The sequence below is a fragment of the Anas acuta genome, chromosome 2, assembly GCF_963932015.1.
Source record: "Anas acuta chromosome 2, bAnaAcu1.1, whole genome shotgun sequence".
NCBI classification, from domain to species: Eukaryota; Metazoa; Chordata; class Aves; order Anseriformes; family Anatidae; genus Anas; species Anas acuta.
The window spans coordinates 154,558,324-154,571,378 of NC_088980.1; the positions used below are offsets into that span (position 1 = coordinate 154,558,324).

Genomic DNA, 13,055 nt, shown 5'->3' on the forward strand with positions numbered 1-13,055 from the left:
GCTTTTATCCCGGGGGGATGCTGTGTGCTGGGAATTGAGCTCAGGGTGCAGCCAGCTGGGGATAGGAGTGGGTTTGGGGTTTTGCAGCGCTGCTTTGGCTCAGGGTTTTGTGGGTGGATGGTGTTAGGCTCAGGGTCTTCCATTTAGGAAGAGGCTCATCCTTCAGAAGAACCTATATGGCCTCCAGTGTGGTCCTGTCCCCACGTCCTCCTGCCTCCACAGCCCGTTGTGTGCCTCCTCCAAGCTCATTTGGGGTTTCACTCAAACACATTTGCATTTGGCAGCCGCGCTGAGCTTTGGGCAGCTGCGAGCCCCATCCTTTCCCTCACCGGCACACCCAGTGCCAGAAGCACGAAGCCACTTTGCAGGAAATTTAACAAAGGTGATCAGGACACAGCCAACATCTCCCACTTCCAAAATTCAGCCTGCTGTAGAAAGGTGAAGAGGAAGCAAATTCACAGCCTGGAAAGGATGCTCGGGACATCTGGGAGGCTGCAATTTTGGGGACCCCCCTCTGTAACTCTAGCAGAAGCTGAAGGGCTCTGTCCTTCCAGAGGGAGACCCTTCAAATGGGGTCATTTAAACAGCATCCGTACAGGAAGGCTATTAAGGAACAAAAATGAAAGAAAATTGATTTTCCAAAAGGCTGCTGGGGGCAAGAGCCAAATGGCAGGCTTTGCTCTCGCTGCCACAGCGTGCTCCTGGCCATCAGAAAAGCTCCTCGAGCTGCACAGACTCAGCATCAGGCTTTGGTGATGTAGCAGGTAAAGTGCTGCTACACTTTCCCAACCAGGCTCTGCTCCTTGGGGGGAAAAAGCATCCTCCTCCTTGCCTTTGAATGCTGCAGTGTTTTGGGGAAGGGATGGTCTCTCCCTATGGGCACTGACCACCAGCTGGGGTTGCACATCGCTCCCAAAATGGGGACATTTCTATCCCCAAATGTTTTTTTTTGGCAGGAGGAAAGTGGGTTGTGAGGCAGGGGTGGGCAGGAGAGCATCACTTGGATGGGATGAAGAGAAATCTGAGCAATGGGAAGCATGGGGACAGAATCATCATGGTTTGATGATATCTATAGATATCACCTCTACCTATAGCTATCTCTCTATGTAAGATATATCGATCATGTCCTATAGGATATCGTAGATCTAGGATGTAGATACCTTTCTATATAGGACATGTCTTACAGAGAGAGACAGCGATATCCCACATATAGGATGCATATGTAGGGCACAGTCTCTCCTGTCTTACAGACCAAATTCTGTTTTTTACCCCATTTGTGGCTGGAGTCCTTCAGGCTAAGGTTCTGTAGCTGGGAAATAGGTATCTCTCTATAAGATATAGGTATATCTAGGATATAGGTATATCCTATATATAGGTATACATATAGGATATGTATCTCCCTACATCTAGAATGTATCTTATACAAAAGATGCATTTGTATCTATCTATACATGTATCTTACATATAGGATATATATCTATATATATAGGATGTCATACCTAGGGTGTATCTATATCGGTATCTGAGATATCCCTTGTATCTAGGATACATCTATACTAATATCTGGGATATCCCTTGTATCTAGGATATGTCTATGCTGATATTTAGGATATCCCTTATATCTAGGGTATATCTCTATTGATATTTAGGATATCCCTTATATTTAGGGTATATCTCTATTGATATCTAGGATATCCCTTAAATCTAGGATATATCTTTTATAGCGAGAACTCTCCATCTCCCCACACCAGCAAGTTGGGCTTCCCAGATCCTTCCCAACAGGGAGAAAACCCTCATGTTTCAGCTGGGGAAAGGCTGGAGCCCACCAAAAACCGCCTGCCTGCTCTGCGAAGGGCAGGACAGGGGTGCCCCACATCCCCCCCAAAAGCTCCTCTGCTGTTTTCCTCCCATTCCTCACTGCCCCCTGAGGCTGGGAAGCAGCTCCCAGCTCACCTGGTGCCAAATCCCCGGCACGGCAATCCCGCCTGACATCACCTCCAATTATTTATCAGCGAGATACAGCTTGGGATCTGCCAGCTCAGCATCCTTGCCTTTCTTCTCCCTGCTCGCTCCCCTTGATTCCCCAGAAAAAAAAAGAGCAAAAAAGCCTCCCGATTCCCAATCCCCCTTAGATAAGGGGTAATGGGATCGCCGAGGGTAACGGGAACGATGTGCACCTTCCACGTGGGCTCGGTGGCTCTTGTGGCTGCTCCCAAGCCCCAGCGCCGGGCAGCGCAGGCAGCTGCGGGCTCGGCTGCATGAGTCACAGTTTCGGCTGCGTGGGCACTGCTTGCTTTTTTTAAAGCACCAGCCCAATTTCAGCCCGACGCCGGCAAGCGGGGAGCTCGCCCGCCTCTGCCCGAGGCCAAAGTTGGGCTTCGAACCCTGCCTTCAAGCTCCAGGGCACGCACACGATCTGTGCCGAAGGAGGGATGCTGAGCAGACCCCGGGGATGGGGTTTGGGGCTCGGCTTTGGAAATCATCCTCATCTCTCTCCTCCTGGTAAGCAAACACCTGGATCGCTGCGGGCTGGATTCAAAGCAAGCTGAGTTTCTCCTGTTTGGAGCTTTTTTCCCTCCGCCGACCAAGGAAAGCCTGTGATTTTTCATTTGTTTTGAAAAGAATTTCCCCCCGCTTGTTCAAACACTCCCTGCGCCGGCTGCGGGGGGAGCTTTGCTGCAGAAATCCTGCTCAGTGGGAAGCCTCAGCTGCATGGCAGGGAGCCTGCAGCTCAGACAGCACAACCAAACCTCCAAAGGCTCCTGCGCTACCTTGGAAAGGCAATAATTGCCCCAAACCCACAAACCTCTCCCTCGCCACCCCCTATATCCATCCTGAACACAGCCCAGATACTTCCAGCTTTCCCAGCAAGGAGCTTGCTCATTTTTAAGCCCCCCTTCGTGCATGGACATGAAGCGGAGATGCTGAGGATAGAGCATCATTGTCTGGTGCTACCCTATGGGACCGAGGGGACCCCGAGCTCCTGCGTGTCCCCCCATGGAGCCTCATTGCTTTTTGGAGCTGTGGGACGTGGGGGACATGGACGGGGGTGTCCTTCTGGTGTCCACCTACCATGACGGTGATACCGTCCTTCTCCAGGGGGGTCTTGTCGTAGGTCACTTCGCACACTCGCACAACCGTGGTGGCACCGTACTTCTTCAGATCCTGAGGAGGAAAGGAGACGAGGGTCTTAGGATGGGCAGAGTTGGAAAAACCCCACTGGGATGCACCCTGGTTGGCCCCAACGTGGCCGAGCCCTGTGATGACCACACAGACCCACAAATCCCCTACAACTGCATCACTCCCACCTCTCTGGATGCTCGAGCAGAAATTCTCGTGGTCTGCTTGGCCTGGGAAGGAAACATTAAAACAAATCCCAAGGAAACTTTAAACCCCAGGGCACCAAACCCCTTGCATGGGCACGGGGATGGATTTTTAATCTGGAGCGCCAATGGAGCCATTTAATTTTAAAGCCACGAAGGGATTTGGAAACACATCAAATTTCCCATGCAAGCACCCAAGACAAAGACCAGGACCACAAAATTGGAGGATTAAAAGACCAGGACTAAAATAGCACCTGGGATCCCAGCAGCAAAAGCAAAACCTGCAGTACGGGACAATGCAGAGCTGCAGTGCATGCCCCAAAGAAAAATCCCTGAAAAAGGGACAAATCCTCCAAAAGAGGTGTTAGTGGTGCTCAGCAAGGTTTAAACTCCCCCTGCAGAAGCGCGTGGAGATGGATGAGGGCTTGGCGCACCCCTCTGAACCCACTCAGCATCTTGCCTGGGGCTTCTTTGGGACTGACGAAGGCGTTTTGCTGCCGTACCCCGCCAGTTAATTACTCGAACGCGCTGCGGGCACGCCGGGACTTGGGCTCCTTCCAGCTGGGCTTAGCACCCGTGGCACGGCTTGCCCCTGGATTACGTGCCGGCGTATCAGCCCCGGCAGGGCGCCGCCTGAGATCATCCCGGTGCCTGCTCGTGGCGGGCCGGGGGCTCGGATGATCCCGCTGATCCCTGCCCAGCGTGCGGCTGCCAAACCGCGGCGAATCCCCGTGCGCTCAGCCAGAAATCGCAGCGGCTGGAAGGAAGGGGAATTATGCCACCAGTGTGGGGTGGCTGTTTTGGATTTCTCCCTCGTGTTCACACATGTCCCCGGTGCTCACGTGTGTTTTTTTAGGTACGGGGGGTTTTCCCGCTCTCTTGGAGGTGCTGGGATATTTGGGGTGGGAAATACTTTGTCAAGATGCTGGGGGGGTTGCGTGCGTTTGCGCATCTCACTGCAAAAGGTGACGTTTTGCTGGAGCTGGCAGCAATGGGGTTGGTGAAGCTCTGAAAAACCCCACCCTCAGGGTCCTCCAAAATATCCTGCCCTAAAAAGCTGGTGATGATAAGGACCTCGTCCAGGATGCCATTGAGGCTGGGGGGTAGCAATAGGATTGCGCTGGTGTCCTATGGGTGAGCTACCCCGCGATCCATCCCCATTGCATCCCAATGAGCTGACTGCAGCTTTAATCCCCCAAAAGTGCAACGGGACCACGACCCTTCTTACCTCCAAGAAGGTGCTGAGTGTGGCGTTGGTGGGGTTGTGGGTGATGAGGAACCTCATGTTTTTGTAGCAGACCTCCACCGGCGCAGGGCGGTTCATCCGGGCCATGGTGGGATGGGAGGACGGTGACGCAGAGGTGATGCTGATGGTGGGGGGGCGGGAAAAAACCCAAGAAAAGCGTGGCGTGGAGGGGAAAAGAGAACCCAACACCCCTCTGCGCTTTAAAAAAAAAACAAAAACAAAAACAAAAAACCACCAAAAACAGGATCGAGAACTCAATGTACAAACGTTGTGCAAATAATCCCAGCTCCTGGGAGTGCGCCGGCTTCCTCGACACACCGCAAGCCCCCCCGGGGTGAAAGCCAAACGGTAGTAATAATATTAATGATAATAATAATAATAATAATTACAAAAAAAAAAAAGAACAAAAAAAACAAAATAAAAATCCCTTTGCTGTAGTGTCGGCGTCCTCGGCGTGTGCAATGGCGAGCGGCTGTCGCCTCCGGTGCCGCGCTCTAGAAAGGCCTCTGCGTATGGGGATGGTGGTGGCACGGGGGTGGCCCCGTCACGTTACCCCATCGGGGTATGTGGAGTACTTGGGGGCGGCAAGGGGGGCCGGGAGCCTACGGGGCGGCGGCGGCGGTGGCCGGCAGCGGTGCCTGGCTCGGGCAATCCATGCACGGGAGCCTTGAATGGTTAAATCCGAAGGTCGGGACGCCGGGCGAGGCGAGGCGGCCGGGGGCTGCAGTGCTCAAAGCTGCTTCTCAGCACCTCCATAAATCCCAGCGGAGAGCGAGGCTGTAAGGGGAGGGAAAGTAAAAGGCAGAGGTCAGGGCAGCCCCGTGAATCAAACCAAAGGAACCCCCGGCACCGCTCTCCGTGTCTCCAAAAGCTTTGCGGTGGATGGGATGGGGACGCGGAGATAAAACCCTATTTGCATCAAGTGGATGGGCCTAATGGCTTGTGCCAGAACCTGCATCCCCGATGAGCATCCCTAGCCTGCTCTGACGTTCGGGTGACAGTCAGAGGTGCAAGGAGGAGGATGAGGAGGCTCCGAGGTGGTGAAGGGCGAGGGGTCCTGGTGTTCCTGCCCTGTGGGTGCGGGCTGTGCCGGCCGGCACGTGCTCGCCCCAATCCCTCCGCAGCCACCCGCCTTTTTACGCAACTCGGCGGCGTTTTCGTAACCGCTCCGACAGCACCCCCGTGGGGGCGGCGTGTCGGGGCAGCACCCCGATTTCTCACCCATCCCATCCCTCCGGACCTTACCCGAGCGTCCCGGCAACCTCGGCACTGCGCACAACGCGCCCAGCCTGCCCCTAAGCAGCCACACGCTCCCGGCGCGACTCGAGCGGCTAATGTCAACCAAATGCATCCCTAATGCTCTTAGGCCCACTAAGCCGCCTGCAAATGAGCTTTTTATTGAGGGGGGTTGGCGGAGGAGGAGGTGGGAGGCGGGTGGTTTTGCTGCTGCTGGGGTTGGATGCTCCTTCGCTCGCCCCGCTGGCAGCACACCGCTGCCCATGGGGTACCCCGGCAGCACGGGGACACCTCTTTGCCTTCGTGTTGGTGATGGGAAGGAGAAAGCCACAAAGTTTGCCTAGAAGCCAGGTCCTTACCAGCCACAGCACCCTTCCTCGGGGTGTGAGAGCACCCAAAGTTGGGCACGATCAGCAAAATTCAGCCTTAAATATCTCCCTGGCCACCCAGCCTCCTCTCCCTGAGGTTAAACCAGAGGGAGCAAAACCCAATATGATGACCACCAGGCGAACAGCCACGAGAGGATGGATCTGGAGGAAGATGAGGACACCACAAGCCCCGTGCTGGGCTTAGAGAAACCTGGTGTTTTCCAAGATCATCACCCACCGGACTCTTGTTTTGAAGCCTGTCCCATCCCTGGGTCAGCGGCTGCTTAACGCCGCGTGGCCGGAGCCTCAAAATAGAACATAAGCACATAAGTAACCGGAGCTGGGCGAGCACGCGCCCCCTTGCCTCTCCTCTCATCTCCCGGAAAGTTTCCCCTGCATCATTTTACCCCAAAAAGGCTCCGAGGCAAAGAGACAAAGCGGGGCCGGGAGGTGGCTGAGCACCAGCATCGCCGCCGGGCTCCTCGGCACCCAGGCATCGTTTCCAGGCAGCCCACCTGCTGTTTTTCCGAGTGGTTGGAATGAAAAAAAAATCAACAGGGAAAAAAAAAATAAAGCCACGAAGCAGGTGGTGTGGCAAGGGGAAGCTTTCCGACTGAAACGTGCCCGGGTTGGCTGTGCAAATCGCGGATTTTCCCACTGCTGGTGCACTAATTGTTAATTATTTGCAGCACGTGGCAGCCCTGGCACTGCCCTGGTGCGCAGCACGGCTCCTGGCCCCGCGAGGATGGGTTTATGGAAAGGAGATTGAACGGAGCCAGGCACCAAAATTGAAGGGGATTTTGGCACAGATCCCCTCTGTAGACCCTGGTCCCACCAAACGCAGTTTTTCTGGGCGAGGGATGAAGCAGGAAGGACGTGAGGATGGAAGCGGTGGCACCCACACCACACCGATGTTTTTTTGCTGAAGACAAATATTCACCTGTCCTGTGAGGATGCTCTGCAAAACTCAAACCCAGCCTGGATTATGGGGTGGTACAGGCTGCAGTGATGGGTGCAGGGCAGCTGCTGTTTCCTGCAAAGCTTCATTAAAAATGGGCTTGATTTTGGGGCTGTAGGGGTGAGTGGGATGTCCCAGGGGGGGATTTTGCAGTTCTCACTGAGAAAATCCCATTTTGGTGGCTGCTAAGAGGCTGCGAGGTCAGCTGAAGGATGGGAGTGAGGTGAGAGCTGCATTTGGGGTCTGATTCGAGCAGCCTCTCAGCATTTTCTTTTTGATATCCATCTTCACAGACTGGTTGGGGTTGGAAGGGCTTGAGTGCAGCTCTGCACTGCACGTCGGGAGCCGTAGTCTGGTCTCCATCCCACACTTCGTGCTCCATAGGTGAACTTCATATTATAGGGCTTTTTTTTATTGCCTCGGGTGTACTCGCTGCCGGCAATGGAGATTCACTGGGAATTGATCGTGTTTGAGAAAAGCGAGCACTCGTTTCCCACAAGGTCTCATTTCCAGGGGAAGCATTTCAAGTATTTTGGCAACTGCACATCCCAGCAATTCAGCCCAAAGCCCATAAATTCCTAATGGATTTTCAATCGCAAATCATCCCCGGCCATACAGGCTGATTACCATATTAAGTGCGGCAGAACAATGCAGACAAGGGGATTTCAGCTCATATTAATAACCTGCCAAGTGAATAAATACCCTTCAGCCTCGAGAGCTCCAGGGGAGCAGGAGGAAGCACAAGCAGTAAATCAGCCCTGGAGGAGGATGCGCGGTGGCACGGTGCTGGTCTTCCAGGCTCAAGCTCCTCGGGGTGAAGCCCAATGAAGGAAGGGGAAAGAATTGGGGACTCGCCACGTGGTCCCAAATGTCCTCACCTCGCAGCTCAGCTTGGCTGACAAGACAGAAGAGATTCGTTTTGTGCTGATTTTTTTTTCAATTTGTGCTGAAAACTTCATCTCTGCATGCGTACATGGACTTCAGCTTGCTTGGATGGACGAAGTCCCATCCCAAAAATTCTCTACATGCTTTTTGGAGCTGGAAGAGGATGGTGCTGTCTTTTGTGTCTGAGAAACCCAGGAAAGGGTGACCTGCAGAACTCAGACCCAAAAGAGAACCCCGATTTGGGGATGGCACAAACCTGGCGCAAGTCACCCAGCGAAGCCATGAGCTGGAGATCTCCAGTTCCTATTTACCATGGGGATGCCCTTTCTAGAGATTCAAGCATGCAAGAGGTTTTGTAGACAAGAGTCCCACACAAATCCAGGTTAAACACACCCTGGCACAGTGAGGAAGCAATCCCAGACCAATCTAGGTTGGAAATGACCTTCAAGACCATTAAGTCCAACCACCAACCCACTGAGTCCCACCACCAAACCATGTCCCTTAGTGCCACGTCCACACATCTCCTGAACATCTCCAGGGATGGGAACTCCACCACTTCCCTGGGCACCCTTCCCCAAGCTGCCTGGGGTTGTTATGACCCAAGTGGATGGGGATGCTGCTCCAGGACATGGAGACCACCAAGCCACCACCCCAAGAATACACCTTGGAGTGGAGAAGAGCACCAAGCTCCCTTCCTAATTATTTACTTGCAGCCTGGTGGCTCCGTGGTGCACACCATGGCCTCATCCCAGCCATCTGGGGATGGACCCTACAATGGCAGGGATGGGGCTGCTCGTCCTCCCCATATCTTGACATAAAATAAAGGGCAGATCTTCCTCGCTGCAGCTAATGAAAGGGCTTAGTCGACGAGCAGAAGGCAGGCTGCAGGAACAGCCGGTGTTCGGTGTGGCTGGGGTTAGCGGGATGCAGCTGCTAGAGTCAGGTTTTCCTAAACACAGCAACTCCCTAAGCGAAGGAAAAGGAAGCTCTGCAGAGCCAAATCGTTGCTCCACGTGGGTTTTTTTCACTTGGAACAAAGGGCCTTACACACCCAGACAATGCGCATCTTACCCGGACATGAATACAGCCATCTCCCGAGCGCGCTCATCTCATGCTCAACCTTCACCTTCAGTAAAAAAAAAAACTAGCAAAACACCCAGCTGTGTTACATCTGCTTTTGGCCCACGTAGCAGGACTCCACCAACCTCTTCTTCCACTTATGACCGAGTCCTTCTGCTCCTAGCCACAGCTCCACCAAGAGCATCTCCATCCTGACACCCCCAAAACAGAAGGCAAGGTTCTGAGGGGTCCCAGGCATTCCCACGTAGTGGTTTTGCACAAATCCACCCCTGATCACGGCGGTGCCAACAGGAGACCCACGGCCACTGTGCCCCAGGACCTGGAGAAGACGTGGGGCCATCGCAGGGGCCGGCTGGAGGAAAGCGACCGCGCTGAGACTTCCTCCAGCCGCATCCGTGCGGAAGGAAACGGGAACTCGACAGGAAAGGTCCGGGAGGAGAGAGACAAAAACAAGAAACCCCGCAGGAGCCCGACGGCCACCGGCACGTCCTGCTCCAGGTGTTGAGCTGCAAAAAGTGGATGAGGAGTTCCTGCATCTCCCTCCACCCCCTTTCAGCACGTGGTTAAGACACCAGCTCCCACCTAAATTTGCAAAAAAGAATTGTGTGGCCCCTTATTTTATATCCCCGGTTGGGCTGAAGGAGTTTTTGGTGGTATTTAGGAAGGAGGCCAGGATGCTGGCACGATGTCAGAGCAGAGATTCGCAAGCAGGAGGCACTTGGGAGGCAGGGAGGAGAGGGAGGACTGGGGAAGATCAGATAGCTCGGCAGACAGACAGACAGACAGATAACAGCACGGTCCTCCCAGCTGTTGTGCAAGCAGGGAATGCACCCGAGGCCGGGGTAACACGATCAATCGACTCCTTTTTATCTTTTATTTGCACTTTCATTCTTTGAAGAGGCACCTACAGCCCCGCAGGTAACACGAGGTGCTGCAGACATCCCCTTTAGCAGCCCTTTAGCTGCTGTTTGGGGTTTCACCCCATCCTACAACCCTCCCGGAGCAGCCTAAATATGGGGTGCGCAGCTACGGCTTTTTTTTTTTTTAGCCCAACTCCTGCTTGCACCCTAAGAGGCTCAGCCAGTGGGAGACGCTCATCAAAAATGCAAAAGAAAGCACCAAAAATTCAGCATTTGGGGGAAAACGATCCGTCCCCCTCCCCATGGGTAACTCACGGGCGATGTGATCCTGGTTTTATGATGTGGGATATCCCCTCCACCGCCTTCCCCCACCGGCTCGCGGCCGTGGTGCCGACGTCAGAGGCTTTTCCTGGCTTGGATGTGAAGGGAAAGGAGGAAAAAAAAATCCCAAAAAGAAAAAAAAAAAAGAAGTAGGGGGGGGGCGAGGCCAACTCTGCAGGGAATGGTAATTGCACGCTGGAAGCTGGCTGCCTCCCAGATATGCAGAGAGGTTTTTTTGGGGGAGGGTTTGGCTGATTGGGGATTGCCAGTCCCTATGATCCGGCACCCGATGCACAGCGAGCTCCAAATACTGGGTGCTGGGGCCTCTCACATGCCTCAGGGATTTCTTTTGGTGTGAGGAATCAGAGAAAAAGGATTTCTTCCTCTATTGGGACATTTCCAGGCTTCCTCGAGAGCATCTATGGAAAGATAAAACCCAAAGCATTGTCCTCGCCCCAAGGCACAACCGACCCTGGGGCTGGCACTGTCCCTTGGCCACCACCACCACGTGCTTCTACCACCCCAAATATCCATCGTGGCTGAATGACTGCTCCTCTGCTCTTGTGCTTTTGAGCAAATCTAATATTTGTGGCAGGTGTCTGAAGGGCAAGTGGGAAGCACTGGGAGCGCCAGAAACAGCCCATGGGATGGGAAGGACGGGAAAGGCTGCTGAGACCTTCCCATTAAAGCCCAGCTCAAACTTGAGCCAAAAATAGCATTTTTTTTCTGCATTTTTTCCCCCGTCCACCCCGTCAGCACCCACACCTCCTGCTCCTGCCACCTTTGCAAGCCCTGACCAAAGGGCAGAGGCAGCCCTCCCTGCGTCACCGGCGTCTTGCACAACCCCACCGCCGGCCGCTTGTTGACGAAGAAGGGGGGCTCCAGGGGACTCAACCTCCCCAACGGGGCGGATTTCGCCCCGCAGGGGGTGTTGCAAGCACACGCTGTCCCGCAACGTGCCGGGGATGGCAAAACGTGGGGTAGGAGGAAACATGTTGGGGCTGCTTTGTGATAAGCCCTATGGAAAGATCTCCTCGGGTGGCATCGAGCCAGCATCGATCAGAGAAGCCGGGCCCCGAAGAAAGGCAGCTCCTCCTCCGAGCTAACAGGCAGCAGGCTGAGAGGGATTTTACGGCTCCTTGTTCCCTTTTTTAGGTTTCCTCCACCAGCCAGAGCACGTGGGTTGGCAGAAGTGGGTTTGCAAATGCTTCCGAGCCACCGGTTTGTGATGCACGGGGACAAAACCTGGCAGGGCTTTGGGCTGACCTGCTGCTGCTCTTGCGCAAAAGCTCAGCGCCGAGAGAGACGCTGTGCCGGCGTCCCCCAGCCACCAGAGCTGGCTGAGCAAATAAAGGTGGTTTGCCCTTAAATAATAAGATCAAAGGGAACAAAATGCTGGAAGTCACAGCCTTGACATCCCGTCAGTCAGGTAGATGGGGGGCCAGACTGGGAGGAGGAGGAGGAGGAGGCAGGATCAGGCATTGCTCTGGAAGAAGTAGCCCACGCCAGCAAGTAGATGGTGCTCTGGAAAGGAGATGTTTTGCATAGCCACCGGGAGACTTTAAGCACTGATTTCTGTGGCAACCAATCTCCCAGATCCCAGAATCACAGAATTCAGATCAGCAACCGGCCAAGTGCATTGGGGTCACCTGGCACTGAAAGCCTCCAGGAGCAGCATCCGACTTCATCGGTGGCTTTAGGAAAGCCAGCCACCACCCCGGCATCTCCGAAAGAGAAATCACAACCGTCTGCATGAGCAAAAAACCTGCTCTGAATGGGAGAGGCCAGAAATGCTGTGGGATGCTGCTGCTCACTCATCTTACCATCTTGATAGAGAAAGCAACGGGGATGTCGTGCAGCAGTGGTGGCTGCAGGGCACCGTGCTCAGGTGATTTTGGAGAGCACTGCAGAAGGCTGACATCTTTCAGGGATGGCAGGAAGGGAAAGAAAGAGGAGATTTAAAGGTTTTCAGTCAGGAAACCCTTTGCCTACAGTGACAGAGCAGATGCTGTTGCATGTGAACACCGCACCAACTCGGGATGCCACGTCCCGTGGGAATGGTGCAGCAAGAAGCAAACCCAGCAGCAAGACGTTGCTGCCCCAAAGCACCTTTTTCCAGGCTTGTGGGACAACGTGGAGGTGGAGCACTCCTCACCCGGAGCTTTTCAGGCTTGGAGGAGCCCCCCTGATGGCGGTGCATGCTGCTGCTCCCCAAAATGCTGAGAGGTTTGCAGGAGAGCGCCTGATTTCTCGACAAAAATCCCCAAGAATTGCTTACTCACGAGCACGCTTTGGCCTCGACTTTCTTTCGTCGGGGCTATTTGCATAAAACCGGTGCTGCCCTTAGGGAAATGCAAATTTCCCTGCAGAACGGGAAGCGTTTGAACGCGCTGGCTGCTGAGCAGCGCCGGGCAGGGCCACGCAACACTTTTTTATCACCTGAAAATTAAATCAAGGCTGAGATGCGAAAAGCCTCCCCGCCCTGCTCAGCAGGAAATCTTCCCCAGCTCCTAGGGCCGGATCCGGCAGGGACACGGGACAGACAGGACGCGGCGTTTCATCTGCTCTCTGCACGTCCTCCCCGGCCCCAGGGGGAGGTTTTGATGGCCTGGAGACACGCAAGCTGCTCCGCTCCCCGTGGTTTCAGGGACATCTCGACACCCTGGCGTGGGTGGCATTTCCTGGCCACCCTTGCTGCGCTGGAGCAGGCTCTAAGCAGGCCAAAAGCAAACGAGCTTCCCTGGCTTGGATAAATAAAGCTGCGAGCTCATATTCATC

General features: G+C 54.3%; 1 protein-coding gene across 2 annotated transcripts in view; it reads right to left on the reverse strand.

Annotated features, from left to right (window-relative positions):
- The window catches only part of PTP4A3 (protein tyrosine phosphatase 4A3), a 38,975-nt gene that overhangs the window by 5,416 nt on the left and 20,504 nt on the right, over positions 1 to 13,055 (reverse strand). For both annotated transcript variants that reach the window (XM_068672751.1, XM_068672752.1), the window contains exons 2-3: positions 4,552 to 5,346; positions 3,073 to 3,165 (exon numbers count right to left, since the gene is read on the reverse strand). In XM_068672751.1, coding sequence (XP_068528852.1) covers positions 3,073 to 3,165; positions 4,552 to 4,656 — 198 coding nt within the window. In that variant the 5' untranslated portion in view covers positions 4,657 to 5,346. The remainder of the gene's footprint in view (positions 1 to 3,072; positions 3,166 to 4,551; positions 5,347 to 13,055) is intronic.